General features: G+C 39.6%; 1 protein-coding gene across 5 annotated transcripts in view; it reads right to left on the reverse strand.

Moving 5' to 3' along the window:
* Window positions 1-779: 779 nt before the first annotated feature.
* ADNP (activity dependent neuroprotector homeobox) overlaps window positions 780-14,529 on the reverse strand; it is a 29,715-nt gene continuing 15,965 nt past the window's right edge. For 3 of the 5 annotated variants that reach the window (XM_074347438.1, XM_045519297.2, XM_045519298.2), the window contains exons 2-4: window positions 8,929-9,041; window positions 6,996-7,088; window positions 780-5,211 (exon numbers count right to left, since the gene is read on the reverse strand). In XM_074347438.1, coding sequence (XP_074203539.1) covers window positions 2,101-5,211; window positions 6,996-7,088; window positions 8,929-9,036 — 3,312 coding nt within the window. In that variant the 5' untranslated portion in view covers window positions 9,037-9,041 and the 3' untranslated portion in view covers window positions 780-2,100. Of the gene's footprint in view, window positions 5,212-6,995; window positions 7,089-8,928; window positions 9,042-9,344; window positions 14,339-14,529 lie in introns of those variants that run through there. The other 2 variants (XM_010958611.3, XM_074347440.1) reach the window with 2 other exon arrangements.

Genomic DNA, 14,529 nt, shown 5'->3' on the forward strand with positions numbered 1-14,529 from the left:
AGGAAGGGTAATTTCAAAACAAATATGCGATGGCTTAATTTCAGCTGGTATTACTGTTCTCAAGTAAGAGAAACAGACTTTCTCAATGCCAGGTTTTCTAACTTAGTAATTTGTAACATCTTAATTTGGGGACATCCCATTCTAAATGTTAGCTGGTGTCCACAGAATTCACAATCTACCTCTAAAACAGACTTAAAATAGCTCCACACCAGCCCCAAATGCACAACTTATCCTTTTAGGGGTAGGTTTGGTCAAACCTCAGGTAAAGCAGCATCAACAAGATGAAATCTTCTAGAAAGTCTTAGAAGTTATAGAAACCAACCACTTTAGAACTCTTTAGGCCAATGTCCCTGAGAGGCAGTGACCTCTGCATGGACTGGAGTATCTCATCATCGTTATAATTGCCAAAACCGCTGGCCTAATTCTGCCTTCTTACAACTTTCCAGTCTCTTGGTTCAAGTTGCTCTTGGGAATCTATGCACAGTAAACACACCATACCAGCTCCTTGCAGCTTGAAAGCCCTCCAAACGTGATCTCCAAAGCCTTTTTCTTAATAGCAAGATGGTCGAAGAGTTTTAACAAAAGCAGAGTAGTTGCCTGTTTAGTACACTTGCTCCCATTATAAGATGAAAACTAACATTTACTTCATTTAGAAGAAAGAACACCAGGGCATTAAGATTCTGCTTGCAAATTAACGCTAATTTATGTTTACATCCTTTTATCATCGAGACATTTACATATATAAGCAGGCTCCGGTCCTTAACAAAAGGGGAACTGAAAAAAATTCAAGGATGTTTATTTTAGCAGTTTAAAAGGAAAAAGACAAAACAAAACCAAAGGTTTTATAACAGGTGCCTTGAGAGAAAGCATTCCTCCTGCCAGTGGCAGATCTTGATCTTCCACAAGTTTCCTCAGCGGCTGTGGCCTCCATCTCTGATGGAAGAGCCACGGCATCAACTGGCACAAGACATAGTGGACACAGAGGACTGTAATGTGTAATAAAGCAAATATTTACATTAAGCACAATACAGCAATTTATTTAGATGCGTAAAATGAATACAAAGGGAAATAAAGACCACAAAATTATACATACTACAACAGTGTGTCATATATTAGATGGTATAAATGAAGACACCAGGGTGGTGTTTAACTAAAGATAAAACTAAATATCCAAAAGGCAGCACTCCTTGGTTTGCTGCTTCAACACAACACACTTTCATACAGATCTAAAAGGTGTCAAAATTAGTAGCTGCAAAGTCAATTCTTGCATGTGATTTTAGCTTAAAAGATTTCAGAAAACATCTGAAATACCAGTTTTTGTTTTTGTCAGCTGTAATGTCATGGATATTCAGAACAAGAAAAATTCTATAATACAAGAGAGTCCAGATATATATCTTATGTGGCTGGCCTCTGTTGTGAGATTGTACAAGGTTATGTGCAAAAACTAAGTCTGTCCCGAAGTCCACACTAGGGTAGTTTCAGGCTTTTGCTAGGTCAACTAGATACAGCGTTTATTACACAGCAAGGGCAACACTAAAAAAACAAACAAAAAAAACCCCAAAAAAACAAATCTATGATGGGTACACAATAACAATATCATAAGCATCACTTGAATAGGTCTAAAAGACTGTACAAATATACATTTCAACTATTCAGAATGAATACATGAAAAAAATCGATTTCCCCAAAGTCTACTATACACATTGGACTGGTAGCTTGTATGTTGGCCCTACACTACCATGTGAAGCGAGAACGCTTCCCAAGGACATCCAACCAAACATTTTACAGAGGGAAAGAAATGCTGAGAAGGCAGATAAAATAAACCTCTGCTTTTCCTCCTGTGTGTTCATGAGCCACCAAGTTACTGGTTTTTCACATTTAGTTACTGTGTTGTCACAGCACGTTCTAAAGCAAGATCAGCCAATCACGTGTCACAGACTTAGAAATAACCACTGGGATCACAGTGGCCACATGTCCCCACAGCCTGATGATCCAGCACTCAAAAGGCAGTACCAATCAGAATACAGCTTTGCAGTCATTCTGAAGGAGAACAGAGTTCCAGGCTGCAGCGTTTGTCACTGACTCCGGAGAACCTGGCACTCAGGCCTGTTGGCTGCTCAGTTTAACTCCGGTTAAGCTGCCATGCATGGGCTCAGCTACTCCATCAGTCATGTTGTCAAACTGCTCCCCGTCCTCACTGTCAATTGTGCTATTCTGCCACTCAATCTGTGGGTTGGATAAGCGCTCATCATTTTCAGTTGCATTCTTCCACTGTGACTGGTCCTTGGACCAAAACCCTTCAACTTTTCCATAGGAACTATTCTTCCATTTCAACTGCTCTCTGTCACCTTGCATGGTAGCCTTTTTTTTGGCAGCTGGCTTACTGCTCCTTGCATCTTCACTCTGGGAAGACTCATCGGACCAGGTTCCTGGTTTCATTTCACATGGGTTGTCCTCAAAGTCCGACACTTGTTGGGAACCAGGGCCGCTCTCAGACGGAGAAGCACCATCTTTCCACTCAACGACATCGTCTTGGTCAACCTCACTATCAGAGGCATCAGGCATTAGTTTGGTTGGTTCCTCAGTCAAATGAATAGTTTCATATTTTGAACCATCCTCCTCTTTTTGGTCTAGCTTCTCCTCAGATTCTAAAGCATCCTCAGAAATTACCTTCGGTATGTGTTCCTCTGGGTTATCATTGGGGATTTTAGGCTCAACTTCAAAAACAGGATCAAAAGGGCTACCACTTCCATTGGATTCTTCTTCCAAATTTTCAAAACTGTCAGAGGAACTGTCATCTTCCTTCCCAAGGTTGAGCTTCTTGTCAGCAGTTTTACTAGCATTGACTCTGGAATCCTTCTCATCATGATTTTCAAATAGCCACTCAGCATCAAAATCCATCTCATGCTTAACCTTGTTTAATTCTTTCATGTTGAAACCCAGTAACACACCAGGCTTGTATTTTTCACAGTCTCGGACACACTTCTTCCTCTTGTTACTAAAATGGGAAGCAATGTCACTCTTCCACAACCATAAACTGGCCGCCAGCTTCTCAATCTCTCTCCTGGTGGGATACGGTTGTTTGTTGAAGTATTTTGTTAGGAAGCTTTTCCTGGCTTCATAGGAATCATCTTCATGACCCTTGGGGTCTAAAGCTAAAACAACAGGCTCCTCAGGTTTCTCTTCAAAGAAGCTGGGTGAATCACTATCATCATCTAACTTTCGCTTTTTCAGCAAGGGAAATTCCATTTGCTCATAAGTGCGCTTCACAGGTGCCAGGCCTGGTGACTGGTTAAGCCGAGAGGGTGCATTCGTCTTATCTTGGCCATTCTGGGTCTTTCCAACACCCCTGCAGTGAACTAGATGCAGAGTGATCGTCGAGGCGGTCATATTGCTGGTATACACACCAAGGCAGTGGATACATTTGTAGGTGAGCTTTTTCTCCACTGGGTGAACCGTCTGAATGACTTGGTGCCTCTCTCGTAAGTGATGTGCAAGTGCATCAGATATGGGTCCTTTCAGGATTGAGAAGCAAAGAGGGCAAAGGGTTTTCCCGACATCTTTTTTATAGGGCACTGCAGCTTGAGGTGAACTTTTAACAGGGATATCTGCCTTTTCCTGAACTTTTGGTTGTGGCTTTGGGGGGACTGGAGGGTTATTCTGGGCATGGTAAGCAACAGATTCGGCAGGGGCATCCCTCAGGTTGTATGTGGTTACAAGGAGATGGATGTTAGTGTGACTACCCTGCTGCAATGTCAAATCAAAACTCAGAGTAGAATCTGTTTTAGGTCCCATCTCTTCATCAATGTGAACCATCCGCATGTGTGCCGCCATCTTTTCCACATCATTGAAGGTTGAACGGCAATATGGACAAGACAGACCATGAATTAACATGTGGTTGAGCAGAGTGTCTGTGGGCAGATAGCGATTACAGTAGAGGCATTTGCTAGTAAAGTTGTGTATTTTCATGATGTAGTTGGCTACTGCTGGGACTTTCTCAGCTTTATGTTCTTTTTCGAAGTGCACGCTATAGACATTTTCAGGAAAAAGCTCATTACAGATTGTACATATTTTCCACTTCTGAGTTGAAGAAGTATTGGGCGGGGGAGGGCCAGTGGCAGCTGCAGTAGGTTTGGAACTGGACTGACCTAATACTCTGGATGCCTGTGACTGGGAGAGGGAAGGAGACTTTAACTGGCTCGATGAGAGAGAAGAGGCATTTGCAGGCTGCAGGGAGTATCTTGCTGGTGCCTGGGACCTCTGCTCTGACCCAAGCCCGTAAGATCTTCCGTTTCCACTTGGAAGTAACTGCTTCACAGACTGAGACTGTTGAGGGATGGAAACTGGTGCATTGCCACTGAGACCCAGTCTCATTGACTGACCAACGCCATAGCCCTGGCCTACAGATTTGACCCCATAGTTGTTCTGCTGTAGGTGAACATTAGACATCATGTTCACTCCTGTAGAATTTAAGTTAGGCTTTGGTATTGAGAGTCGATTCACCATCTGCTGTGACGGCAAAGACCGGACGTTTCCAGAAGCAAGGGAACCAATTCTTGATTGAAGTCCCATGCCTTTCTTCTCTTGAGGTTTGGGAGCAATTAGCATCAAGGGTTTGGATCGGGGAACCACCACATTTGTGTGCCCAATCATGGCAGTGACCTGATAGCCTATGCGTTCGTGGTCTTCAATGACATGTTGAACCAAAGCTTCATAGGACTTTGGCATGAAAAGGCATCGCTTGCAGTGAATACTACCCTCTTCCCGGGCATTTGAGCCTAAGGGGACTGCACCATTGAGTGATTTTTCGCCTGCCTTTGCTATGTAAGGTGCCGCCACATGTTGAAAATGTTCCCTGTAAATGTGCTTCCTAACTATTTCATAGAGAGGGTCTCGGTAAGTGCACTTCTTACAGTAATAAACAGCTTGCTCTACACTGTCAGCCTGCTTAGGTTTAAGGCCATCAGTTTTGCTTTTATCTTTGAAAGTGCTGAGGCTGCTACTTGGTGCGCTGGCGTTTGGAGCATGAAATATTTTAATGTGTGTTTCCAGAGTCTTTTTGTCTGCATTGAAGGTACAGTAGGGGCAATTAAGGAGAATCCTATTTTCAAAGTCTTCACTATGGACATTCCGGAAATGACTTTTGTATGCAGAAAAGAATTTTGAAGAAAATGGACAAGCACTGCAGCAAAAAGGTTTTGTCCGATAGTCCTAAAGAAAAGACAAAAACTGGAATCAGAATGCCACTTCAGACAGGCAGTAACAGGTTCTAGGTTTTTCCCCAGTCTCAATTTTAGAGACATAATGCTATTTTTAGAACCAAAACTCTGTGTTGCATTGATTTGAGTATAATTTTTTTCCTTTTGCAAAATAAATTTATGGGCCATAAACTCAAATGAGAAAGCTGTTTTAAACTACTTTTTTGGTATCACACTGTGTTATAAATAAAAACTCAATTCTAAGTTCTCCCTCCAAGTTTTTAGAAAAGATAAACAAAAGACAAAGACAAACATTTTATAGTTAGAAAAGACATGAATAAGCCAGGTGAAATCATCTTCACTCCATGACTCAGTAAACTGCTGAGGGCTTCAGATTTACTATATGGTAAAATTCAGGGCCCAGAGTGTTACAATGCACTTAAGGCAACAAATACACCTTTGATCCTCCCCATCATGGAAAAATTTTCATAGAAAAAAGGAACAACTTCAAAAATCTCAAACATTTCCCCCTCTGATCGAAGTAGAGTGCAGTATTCAGATTATACTGCAGATCAAAAAAATTACTGATTTGAAAAGTCAGCTTTTTTCTACAAGCCATGCTATTCCTTCTTCTCAAGCAAGAGCAGCTTCAAAAGAAGTAATGAAGTGATAGCTGCTTTGATTCAAATTAAGAAGTTAAATAAAAATTTCCTATAGACTGTGAGGAGTGCAAGGTGTTAAAAAGCCTATAAAGTAAAGCACTGCAGAATATACTGATATCAAAGAGCAACTGCCAGAACCATGCTCATTAACACTTGTGCAGTCGGTCCTTTGAAGAAAGTGAAACACAAACTTGGCAAGAGGTTAGCTCTTTTCCCTAAAAACTTACCTTGTTTCAGATACTGGTTTGAACCAAAATGAAATACTTCACTTTTCCTTTAGTATTTGTGAAACTGAATTAACTAAATGGTGTGTCCCACTGGAAAGCTTTCGTATTTTAAGACTGCTGGTTAATCCCCTTCCCTGGGGTATCAACAAAAAAGAACCAGATCACTATATTATCAAATTTCTGAGGTGGAGTTTAAAAGTACTGATTCCCTGCCAAGTATGTTCTGATAGATGAACAGATCAATAATCCAGAATCACAATCACTGCTGAAATAGGGGATGGTATATAATTCGTAGAAAAGGAGACACCACCTATGACTCCCTTTATTTTTGTTATGTTGTCACCTGTTGGTATTTGTTGGCATTGCTGGTGTCTTGGACTATCTATATCGTTTTTAACTCCAAAAAAGTTAAGCTCTGCCACCCTACAGAGCCACCTATTCCATCCCCCATGTGCTAGCTGAGGCCACCCCATAGAGTCTGCATAACAACATAGATGAGTAAGAAAATGTAATGGAAGAAAGAGTCGTGTCTTCCCCTCTCTAGAAAAAACAAGGACTGATGGATACCCTAGGTGAATAGGATGCTGGAGGGAACATTTTAGAATTAGAAGAGAGCCAAATACTTTTGGCAGGGAGGTGGGAGGGGGACTAGAGGGGAATGCTGGTATACAGTGGGCTTCACAACCTTTAAGTAACAAAACTTTCTATCCTTACACTTGAAGTTTCAGTACAATGACAGACAAGAACAAAAGTTCTTCCTAGTTTTCCCTACCTCTTAGGAAAATATGAAATCAATTTTGACACTTCTCACGATAGGATGCTGGCTCTAAATAATGCATCACTATGAAAGCTTTAGAGCAGAAAACGGAAGGATGCAGCCTTTTGGGGAAGTCTCCCATGTAACTTACCTGGTTTTTTGTAAGTGAAGGGTCCCATAGTCCTACATCCTCCCATGTAGTGTTTTTCAAATAAAAGTCATTAGGTTCAAACTGTTTAAAGTCCTAGAAAACAGTGAAAGAAGTTTACAAAAAAACATGGTATCAACTCTAGCCCAAGTTTACATACAAATCCTATTTCTTAACTAGGACTGGACAGATGCACAGGAAAATCAACTCCACAGAGAATTAAAACTAGGAGTGATAAAGCCCTTAGTAAATTCAAAGAAAGGCATACGATGTAACACTGAATATTTTATATCAACCAAATAGTCCCCAAATGATCAGCCAAGTTTTCAGGGAAGTGGCTGGAAGTTGTAACTAAGTAAAAAAAAATTCAGCCACATATTAATACCAAAGCACCCTTCATAAGAGTATTGTAACTCATCAGTTATAGTACTGGAATGGAGTATATAAGATATCAGCGTTCACTTACAGTACTACAGATGTGATATTCTGGTTCTGTGCAAAAAAAAAAAAAAAAAAAAAAAAAAAGTCTTTCGTGATGGGGTTTGGGAGGGGTGGAATTGGACTCGGAAGAAAACTCAGGGTTTCTGAACCCCCAAAGGAGGAAATCTATTCAAAGAAAGCAACTAGTATAATATTAAATTTAAATTTATACTCTTTGTAAAAATTTGACCTCCCCAAGCCTGAGATAGGAACATAAAAAGTTTTACGGTAAAATTCCTCTTGTTCCTAAAAGGTTCACAGTTCAGTATGGGGAAAATCAAGTACACATCAATTCCAGAGTACGTAGTGGATGCAATAATGGGAGAAACAAATCAAATGCAGGATAGAAAAGGCACCTCTAACATTTGCATTGTTTATTCTTGTGAAGACTACCCCACTGCATATTGAAGTACATGGACTGCTGCATCAGGCAGATCTACCTGACAGGACTTGAGGGGTTGGAGAACGAGTGGAGTGAACTTCCACACCAGGGACAACATAACTAAAGAAACCTTTGAGAAGCTTCCATCTTCATGACATACCCCTAGAGTAGGATTAGTGGGAATCAGGAAAAGAAAACTTGTTGCATGAAGGAAACTGCTTTTTTTTTTTTTTAAACTTTCGATTCCATCCAAACATTTACTGAGTGCCTATTATGTGCCCAGCACTGTGCTGGGTGCTAAGGAGACACAGATGGACAATGTAGTTATGGTCCCTGGCCAGCTGGAATTTAAAGGGCTAATGGGGAAAACAGCTTTAACATTTCTTTTTAATCAGAGCTTTTTGGTCAACAACCACAAGACTGGAGTAATGAGATCTGGAAAAGGAGACCACTGCACTGGCTATCCCACAGGGCTATTATAAAGCACACAGAATAAAAAGGCTAGAAAAACAGTTTGTGAAGTCCAAACTGTTACACAGGGGAAGATAATAGTCTATGATGGGTCAAAAGGGCCAACAAATGCTCAAATCCCAAGGAAAGACAACAAGCACCCAAATCACCATGCCTCAGCAATCAGAAGATCAACCAGAACATTCAGGCGTATCAGAGCGAGAACAGGCTCTGGAGTCCCACAGACAGACCCTGCCACATGCTTAGCTATGAGGTGGACCTGTTTACTGGTTCTTCATCTGTAAACTGGAGATAAGAATTCCTATGCCCCCCCTGGGGTTGTTTTAAGGATTTGCATTGAGAGATCATTTTAAAGCACCTAGTAAAAAATATCTGACATGGTACGTCCTCAATGGTAGCTGCTTTTGCTTCAGGATGCAAAGATGAAAAAGCCCGTTTTAGGGAGAAGGGAACAAGTTAGGCTAATTGAGAAAGCTCTGGCAAAGCTAATGCTGCAGTTAAAATTCAGAATCACATCTAAGAATTAACGATCCTGGCCACTAACACAAAGTAATGGATCAGAAGCTGAGTCATGTGAAAATTAAAAAATGACATGCTACTTACTTCTATGTGTTCTTTACAGTATTCCAACCCAATGTCACTAAGTATTTTTTTCACAGTTTTCCGGGCTTTTCTTAAACTGCCAAGATTGTTGACAGGAAGTTGGAACATAGTTTCTATTGGAAAAAAAAATTTAAGTCAAGTCAAAACATGTACAACTTGTAATATTTACTAATTCCGCTGATGGTAGGATCACAAACCCTGGCCCAGTCTGACAAAAAAGGTGAGTAGATACACTTATCTAGCATGTTCTGCATACTTAACGCAGGCAGGCAAAATAAGTGCTCTCTGATCTTTTCTATTTTTAACAGGACATTCTATGTTACAGATAACATGAATTTAATGTGGCACAATTCTGATTAAAAACTAGTTTGGTGATGAACTTATTTAAAGTTGAGAATTAGGTTAATAATACCAACCGATTATTTTAAAATCAAGTGTTGAGTGCTTTTTCTCCTTGTGATGTTGAATCTCTGAAAACAGAAAAACGTTCACCATTTCAGCATCATTACCACATAATTTTGAGTGCCAGGGAAAAGAAGTTTTTGTTGTCTGGGTACTACCCTGCACATTGCTATAGTATCCTTTAAAGTTTATACTTCTGTATGACCCAAACTAAAGACACAAATGGTTGTGTAACTTGCCTGCCAGCCAGTACCACACCTGGGCAAAGGCACTCACTTATGGTCACAGAATGAATGCTGAGATGGGGAAAGCTGGGGACTCAGCATCACAGCAAGTAATAACTCTTACTGACTTTAGGGGATCTTTTTGAAAAATGAAAAACCTGTATGTGTGTGTGAGGGAACTGAAAAAATTACTTAAATGACCTAATACATTAAGGTAGAAATTTAGGTCTACTTTCCCAAGTTCCTTAAAAACAAAGGTTAAGAAAATAAAATTAGTAAAACTTGGGCAGTTGAGAATTAGCATGGCTTCCAATGTGACTATAAATGTCTCTTAAAAGATAGGGTAAGAATTTATCATCGACTTCAGAATCCAAATAAATTCTGCAGGACATAAAGTAGCTCTAAAAATCAAAAACACACAGAAACAAAATCCAATGCACCAGGAATTAAAATTTAGTACATGCAAGTCTGGTTTTCTAATTAATAAAGGCTGTTAATCTATGATATCACTACCATTTGTAAACCACAATCATGAAGTAAACCAATCCAAATGTAGTATCTGTTACCTCATTTATATTCTAATCCAAAAATCAATATTAACTATAAAAAAAAAAAAGAGAGAGAGAGAATGAAAGCCTACCAACCTCCCCCCAACTCCCAGCAACTTCTATAAATCCTAAATCTGGATATGTTACCAGAACTTAGAAGTCTCAAAATATTCCGTATGAAGTACCAATGTGTACTTAAAGCCAAAAGAGGAATGCATTTCACTGAAACACACTTATCCTTAAGCTGGAACTCCTCCTAGCTATGAAGCATGACTATGGTGTCCTCTGCACTCTCCATTATTCCTTGTGGAAACGTTATTGCTAAACCCTTTTCATGGTTCAAAACAATTTTTTTAAACAATTTTTTTTATCAGTTGCTTAATAAACTGATTTAAAAAAAACTCTCCTAGGTTCCCATAAACTAGGCCACTCAGAGAGAACCACCTGATAGAAAAATGTTTCAGAAATACAGTGTCACAGGCTAATTCTGAAGAGACTAGGCATAAAAATGAACGCCCATAGATACCCAATTCTGAGAAGAGACATTTTGTTTCTCCATTCATTTCATAAATGCTCCATGAGCCAAAATCCAGTTCTTTTGGAACTTCCTACGTTAATCCTTCACTTCAGAGCAAAGACGGCAACAGGCAGCCATTACTGGTTCTCCCTGCCTCCTGGATAAGCAGCTCAACGTCTCAGCAAAACAAATACAGATTTGGAAATGTCGCCACCACTCTACACAGAAAATATCCAAGGGAGTCAAACTGCAGCTCAGGATAAAGGAAAACACCCTCGTATAGAAAATCTGCCCGCAGCTAAGTTGTTTTAAGACCTCCAAGCGAAAGACCCTCACTGCTTCACTATACCCTGTTTACCCACCTACAGTTCTGAAAAAGTAATAAGCTCATAAGGGAGCTTAGTTATAAAAAACTAGTAATTCATAAAAGGTATTTGATACATAGAATAAATCTTGAGTTTACTCATGTGAGCTGAATTAAACAGGCTTAAAAGTAAGTGATACTGCTTACTGGAAAATGCTGTACAAAAAATGGTTATGTGTTTTATGATTAACTTGGGTTCCTCCTAGCTAATGCGTACTTAGAAAGATGTAGAATATTTTGGGTTAAAATTATAATTGTCTTCATAAGCAGAATTCTGATATTTCTAATGATCTTGGGGAAGTTTATCATCTGTCGCCTGCCCCAGGTGGAAGTACCCTCCAGGGAGGCCATTTCCAAGATTTTGTCCACCTGAGTGAGAATAACACATTCATATGTGTTAGCATCCTCAAAAGCATTTAGATTCTTCTGGCTTTTTGCTTATTAAATAAAATATTTTTCTTGGTATACAAAACAGGTACCTAGTATTAGGAATATAATAAGCAAAGAAGGCTTCCTCTTACTTCTGACCCTCCATTTCTTGTGTATACTTCTTGAGCTTTTCTATGTCTGTAACAAGCCAAGGTTCCTTGAAAGTCTCCAACAAACTCTATCAGTTAATGTTAGAATTATTATAGATAGTAAGAAGAACTCAAGGGCCCTATGTTTCCCCCTCGCCCCCAGCCCACTGCTTGCTGTTAAGAAACAACTTCAAATCAACAGCTGCTTCCAGGATTCATTGATGTTATCTATTTGATTCTTGTTTAAAAACACTCACAAGAATTCCTTCTGGCTTCCTCCTCACCTCTCAGAAGTCCTTTGAACTAGAAATCTGGACAAGGGGCCTAATACCTCAAGTGAATAACTGAGGGATAGAAACAGATTAAATAGGAAGTTGACTGCCTGAGATTAAGGGCACTTTTGAATAGAAAGAAAGCTAAAAACAAAATAATTTACAACCGTTTTTCTTAGGGAGGAAGATGCTTTACAATAATGTCAAAATTTGTCTAGAGATGAGTACTGAAAAAGAATGCAGAGCGGTAGTCTTATTTTCTCTCCAGATTTGTCCCCAGTGGCTAAACCTTTCTCCAGAGGCTCCTTGGCTATTAGGATGGCCATTCTCACCAGGTCAGCACCACTATCCCAATACCAAGAAGAACTCCCTTTAGCCAAACCATAAATTTCTCAGTTAATGGCATAGAAAAGGGGGAAATATCCAACTGACCGAATGAAACCACTGTTCAGCGATCATTTTTGAAGCACCTACAGTTTGCCCATTAATGTGCTCAAAATAGAAAGTTGAGCAGGACAGTTTCTCCCCTTCAGCAGTCCATCACTTCTAGGGTACACAGCAGGCACTGGGTCACTGGAGTAACGAAGATGCTTGTTTCTCTCTGCCCCAACTTCCCCTCGGAACCACGCCTGCCACAACTCTTGTGCTATCAGTTAGGAGGCCTTTCCACCATCAGAGCTGAGTACATATGACTTAGGTTAACCAATTAGTGTGTTCTGTCTCTGCAGACACTGATTAATACAGACTTGGACATATGCCCCAAACAAGGCTGATAGTGATGATGAAAAGAATAATCAGGACCTGCCACTACATGGAGAAAAGCATAGAAAGACAGAAAGGGAAATACTCCTGTTGACATTGTTTAGGGTCCTCAATCCAGCTATGCCTGAAAGACAGCCCCCTTCATGCACCCCTCCCCCAAACTTTTCCTAAACAAGAACATACAATCAGTTCTGCAACCAGAAATTCTGGTAGACTCACTGGGCAGTGGGACACAGAGAAGGAAGTGAGTAAGAGGGAAGATGGGGAATTTTACGCAAAATAATTATACTTGTGAGTTGGGTCTAGCAGGAAGAATAGGAATTTGTCAGGAAGGTATAGTTATTCTGAAAGAGGCTTTGGACCTTGGTTTCATCAATCAAAAACAAAAACACTGTATGGAAAGAATTAAACATTTTCTAAATCTAGAAGATTTTGGGGAAAGCTCAAACCCATTAATAATGGAGTCAACATTTCCAAGTGTTTTATTAACAACTGACGTTAAGTAGCTTCTGGTTAAATTAAGCATATGCCATCTGATGAACTAGACTTAAAGCATCAATTTTTGAGAATGATTTAAATTCATTGTTGAATGATTCAGCCATATTCCTTCCTATCAGTCTTCACAAATTATACCCACACCTACTGATTAGGGCCAAAACATTAAAGTTTTACTAATCCTGGCCAAAATCCTACTCATGCACTTTCCTTAGAAAGCAAGAGTCAGATGGAAGAAATGAAAATCTGAAATTGGTAGCCAGAGGCTACAGATGAATTAAAACTATATAATTACATGTAAGACTGATCAAATACATGTACCTCTTTCCTTTCCAAATACCAAAAGCAAAAACACTCCTTTACTCGGGTAAATAAAGGCAGAGAGAGCCTATCTCATGAGGAAATATCTGTAGGCTGAATCTGTAAGGGGAAGGATGATGATACAACATCAATGACTGTGAACTTTATTTAGGCAAAGAGATTGTTAACTGAGAAACACAATTATAATCATTTATGAAACAGCTCTGCCAAAAGGCTTGTGTGTAGTCAGGTACTGTATTTAGTTTCATCTGGGTCAGGAAGATGGAGACGGAACCCAGCAGATGACAGGGCTATTTTAGCAGGCTTAAGGCAAGGTCTGCAGGACCTGAGGTACCAATAATCAATGGGGCTTATCTGTGTATGGTGGTTCCTCTGCAAAGCCACCATATCAAGGACAGCATCATTCAGTCCCTGTTTTTAGGAAAAGCAGAAAGGCTTTATTATAACCATGCCATCAGGAAATAAAAACAAAAACAACAAAAAAACTGTAAAACCCAATCCTAAACCTTTGACCAGGGCACAGATAATCAAGCCAGGAGGAAAAAAGAAAAAGAGAAAGGAAAAGAAAAAGAGAAAGAAAAAAGCCTCCAAATCAAACTTCTACAGATTATATTTTAAACTACCGTGAGTATGGATCTAGAGTGATATTTTCCAAGTATGCAAATTCTTCATATTTTTATGTGCATTCTTTTATGATATTTCAAGTTCCTAATAAGAACATATGGTGCTAATTTAACATGCCAGAAAATACAGAAGTAAATATGATGGTATGTCCTAGTTTCTATCACCTGCAGGCATAACTCTGCTACCTTTTAATATTTGGGAACCGAAATCTGAACATATATCAGAGTGACAACTGATGCATCAGTTATACTAGTGAATGCAAATCAATAATTTGCATTAAAAAAAACATGTCCAACACTGCATTGAGCTAGACAGATACTTCTTTCTGGTAAAACTGAAACATAAGTTACTTAATCTGAATAGTGGTTTCCAATCCCCCCCCCCCACCGCCCCGTCTCCTTGAAGGAGTGAAACCCTTGTTTCTAAAGAAATCTTACTTGAAATATAAAAAAGATAAAAAGTGGAGCGAGAGGCTCAGGTTAATGGAAAGAGGAAGAAGGAAAAGTTTTGTTTCCAAGTATCTCTTTGAAATAGTTGCTTGTCTAAACTAAGCT

Source organism: Camelus bactrianus, chromosome 19 (assembly GCF_048773025.1).
Source record: "Camelus bactrianus isolate YW-2024 breed Bactrian camel chromosome 19, ASM4877302v1, whole genome shotgun sequence".
Lineage (NCBI taxonomy): Eukaryota > Metazoa > Chordata > Mammalia > Artiodactyla > Camelidae > Camelus > Camelus bactrianus.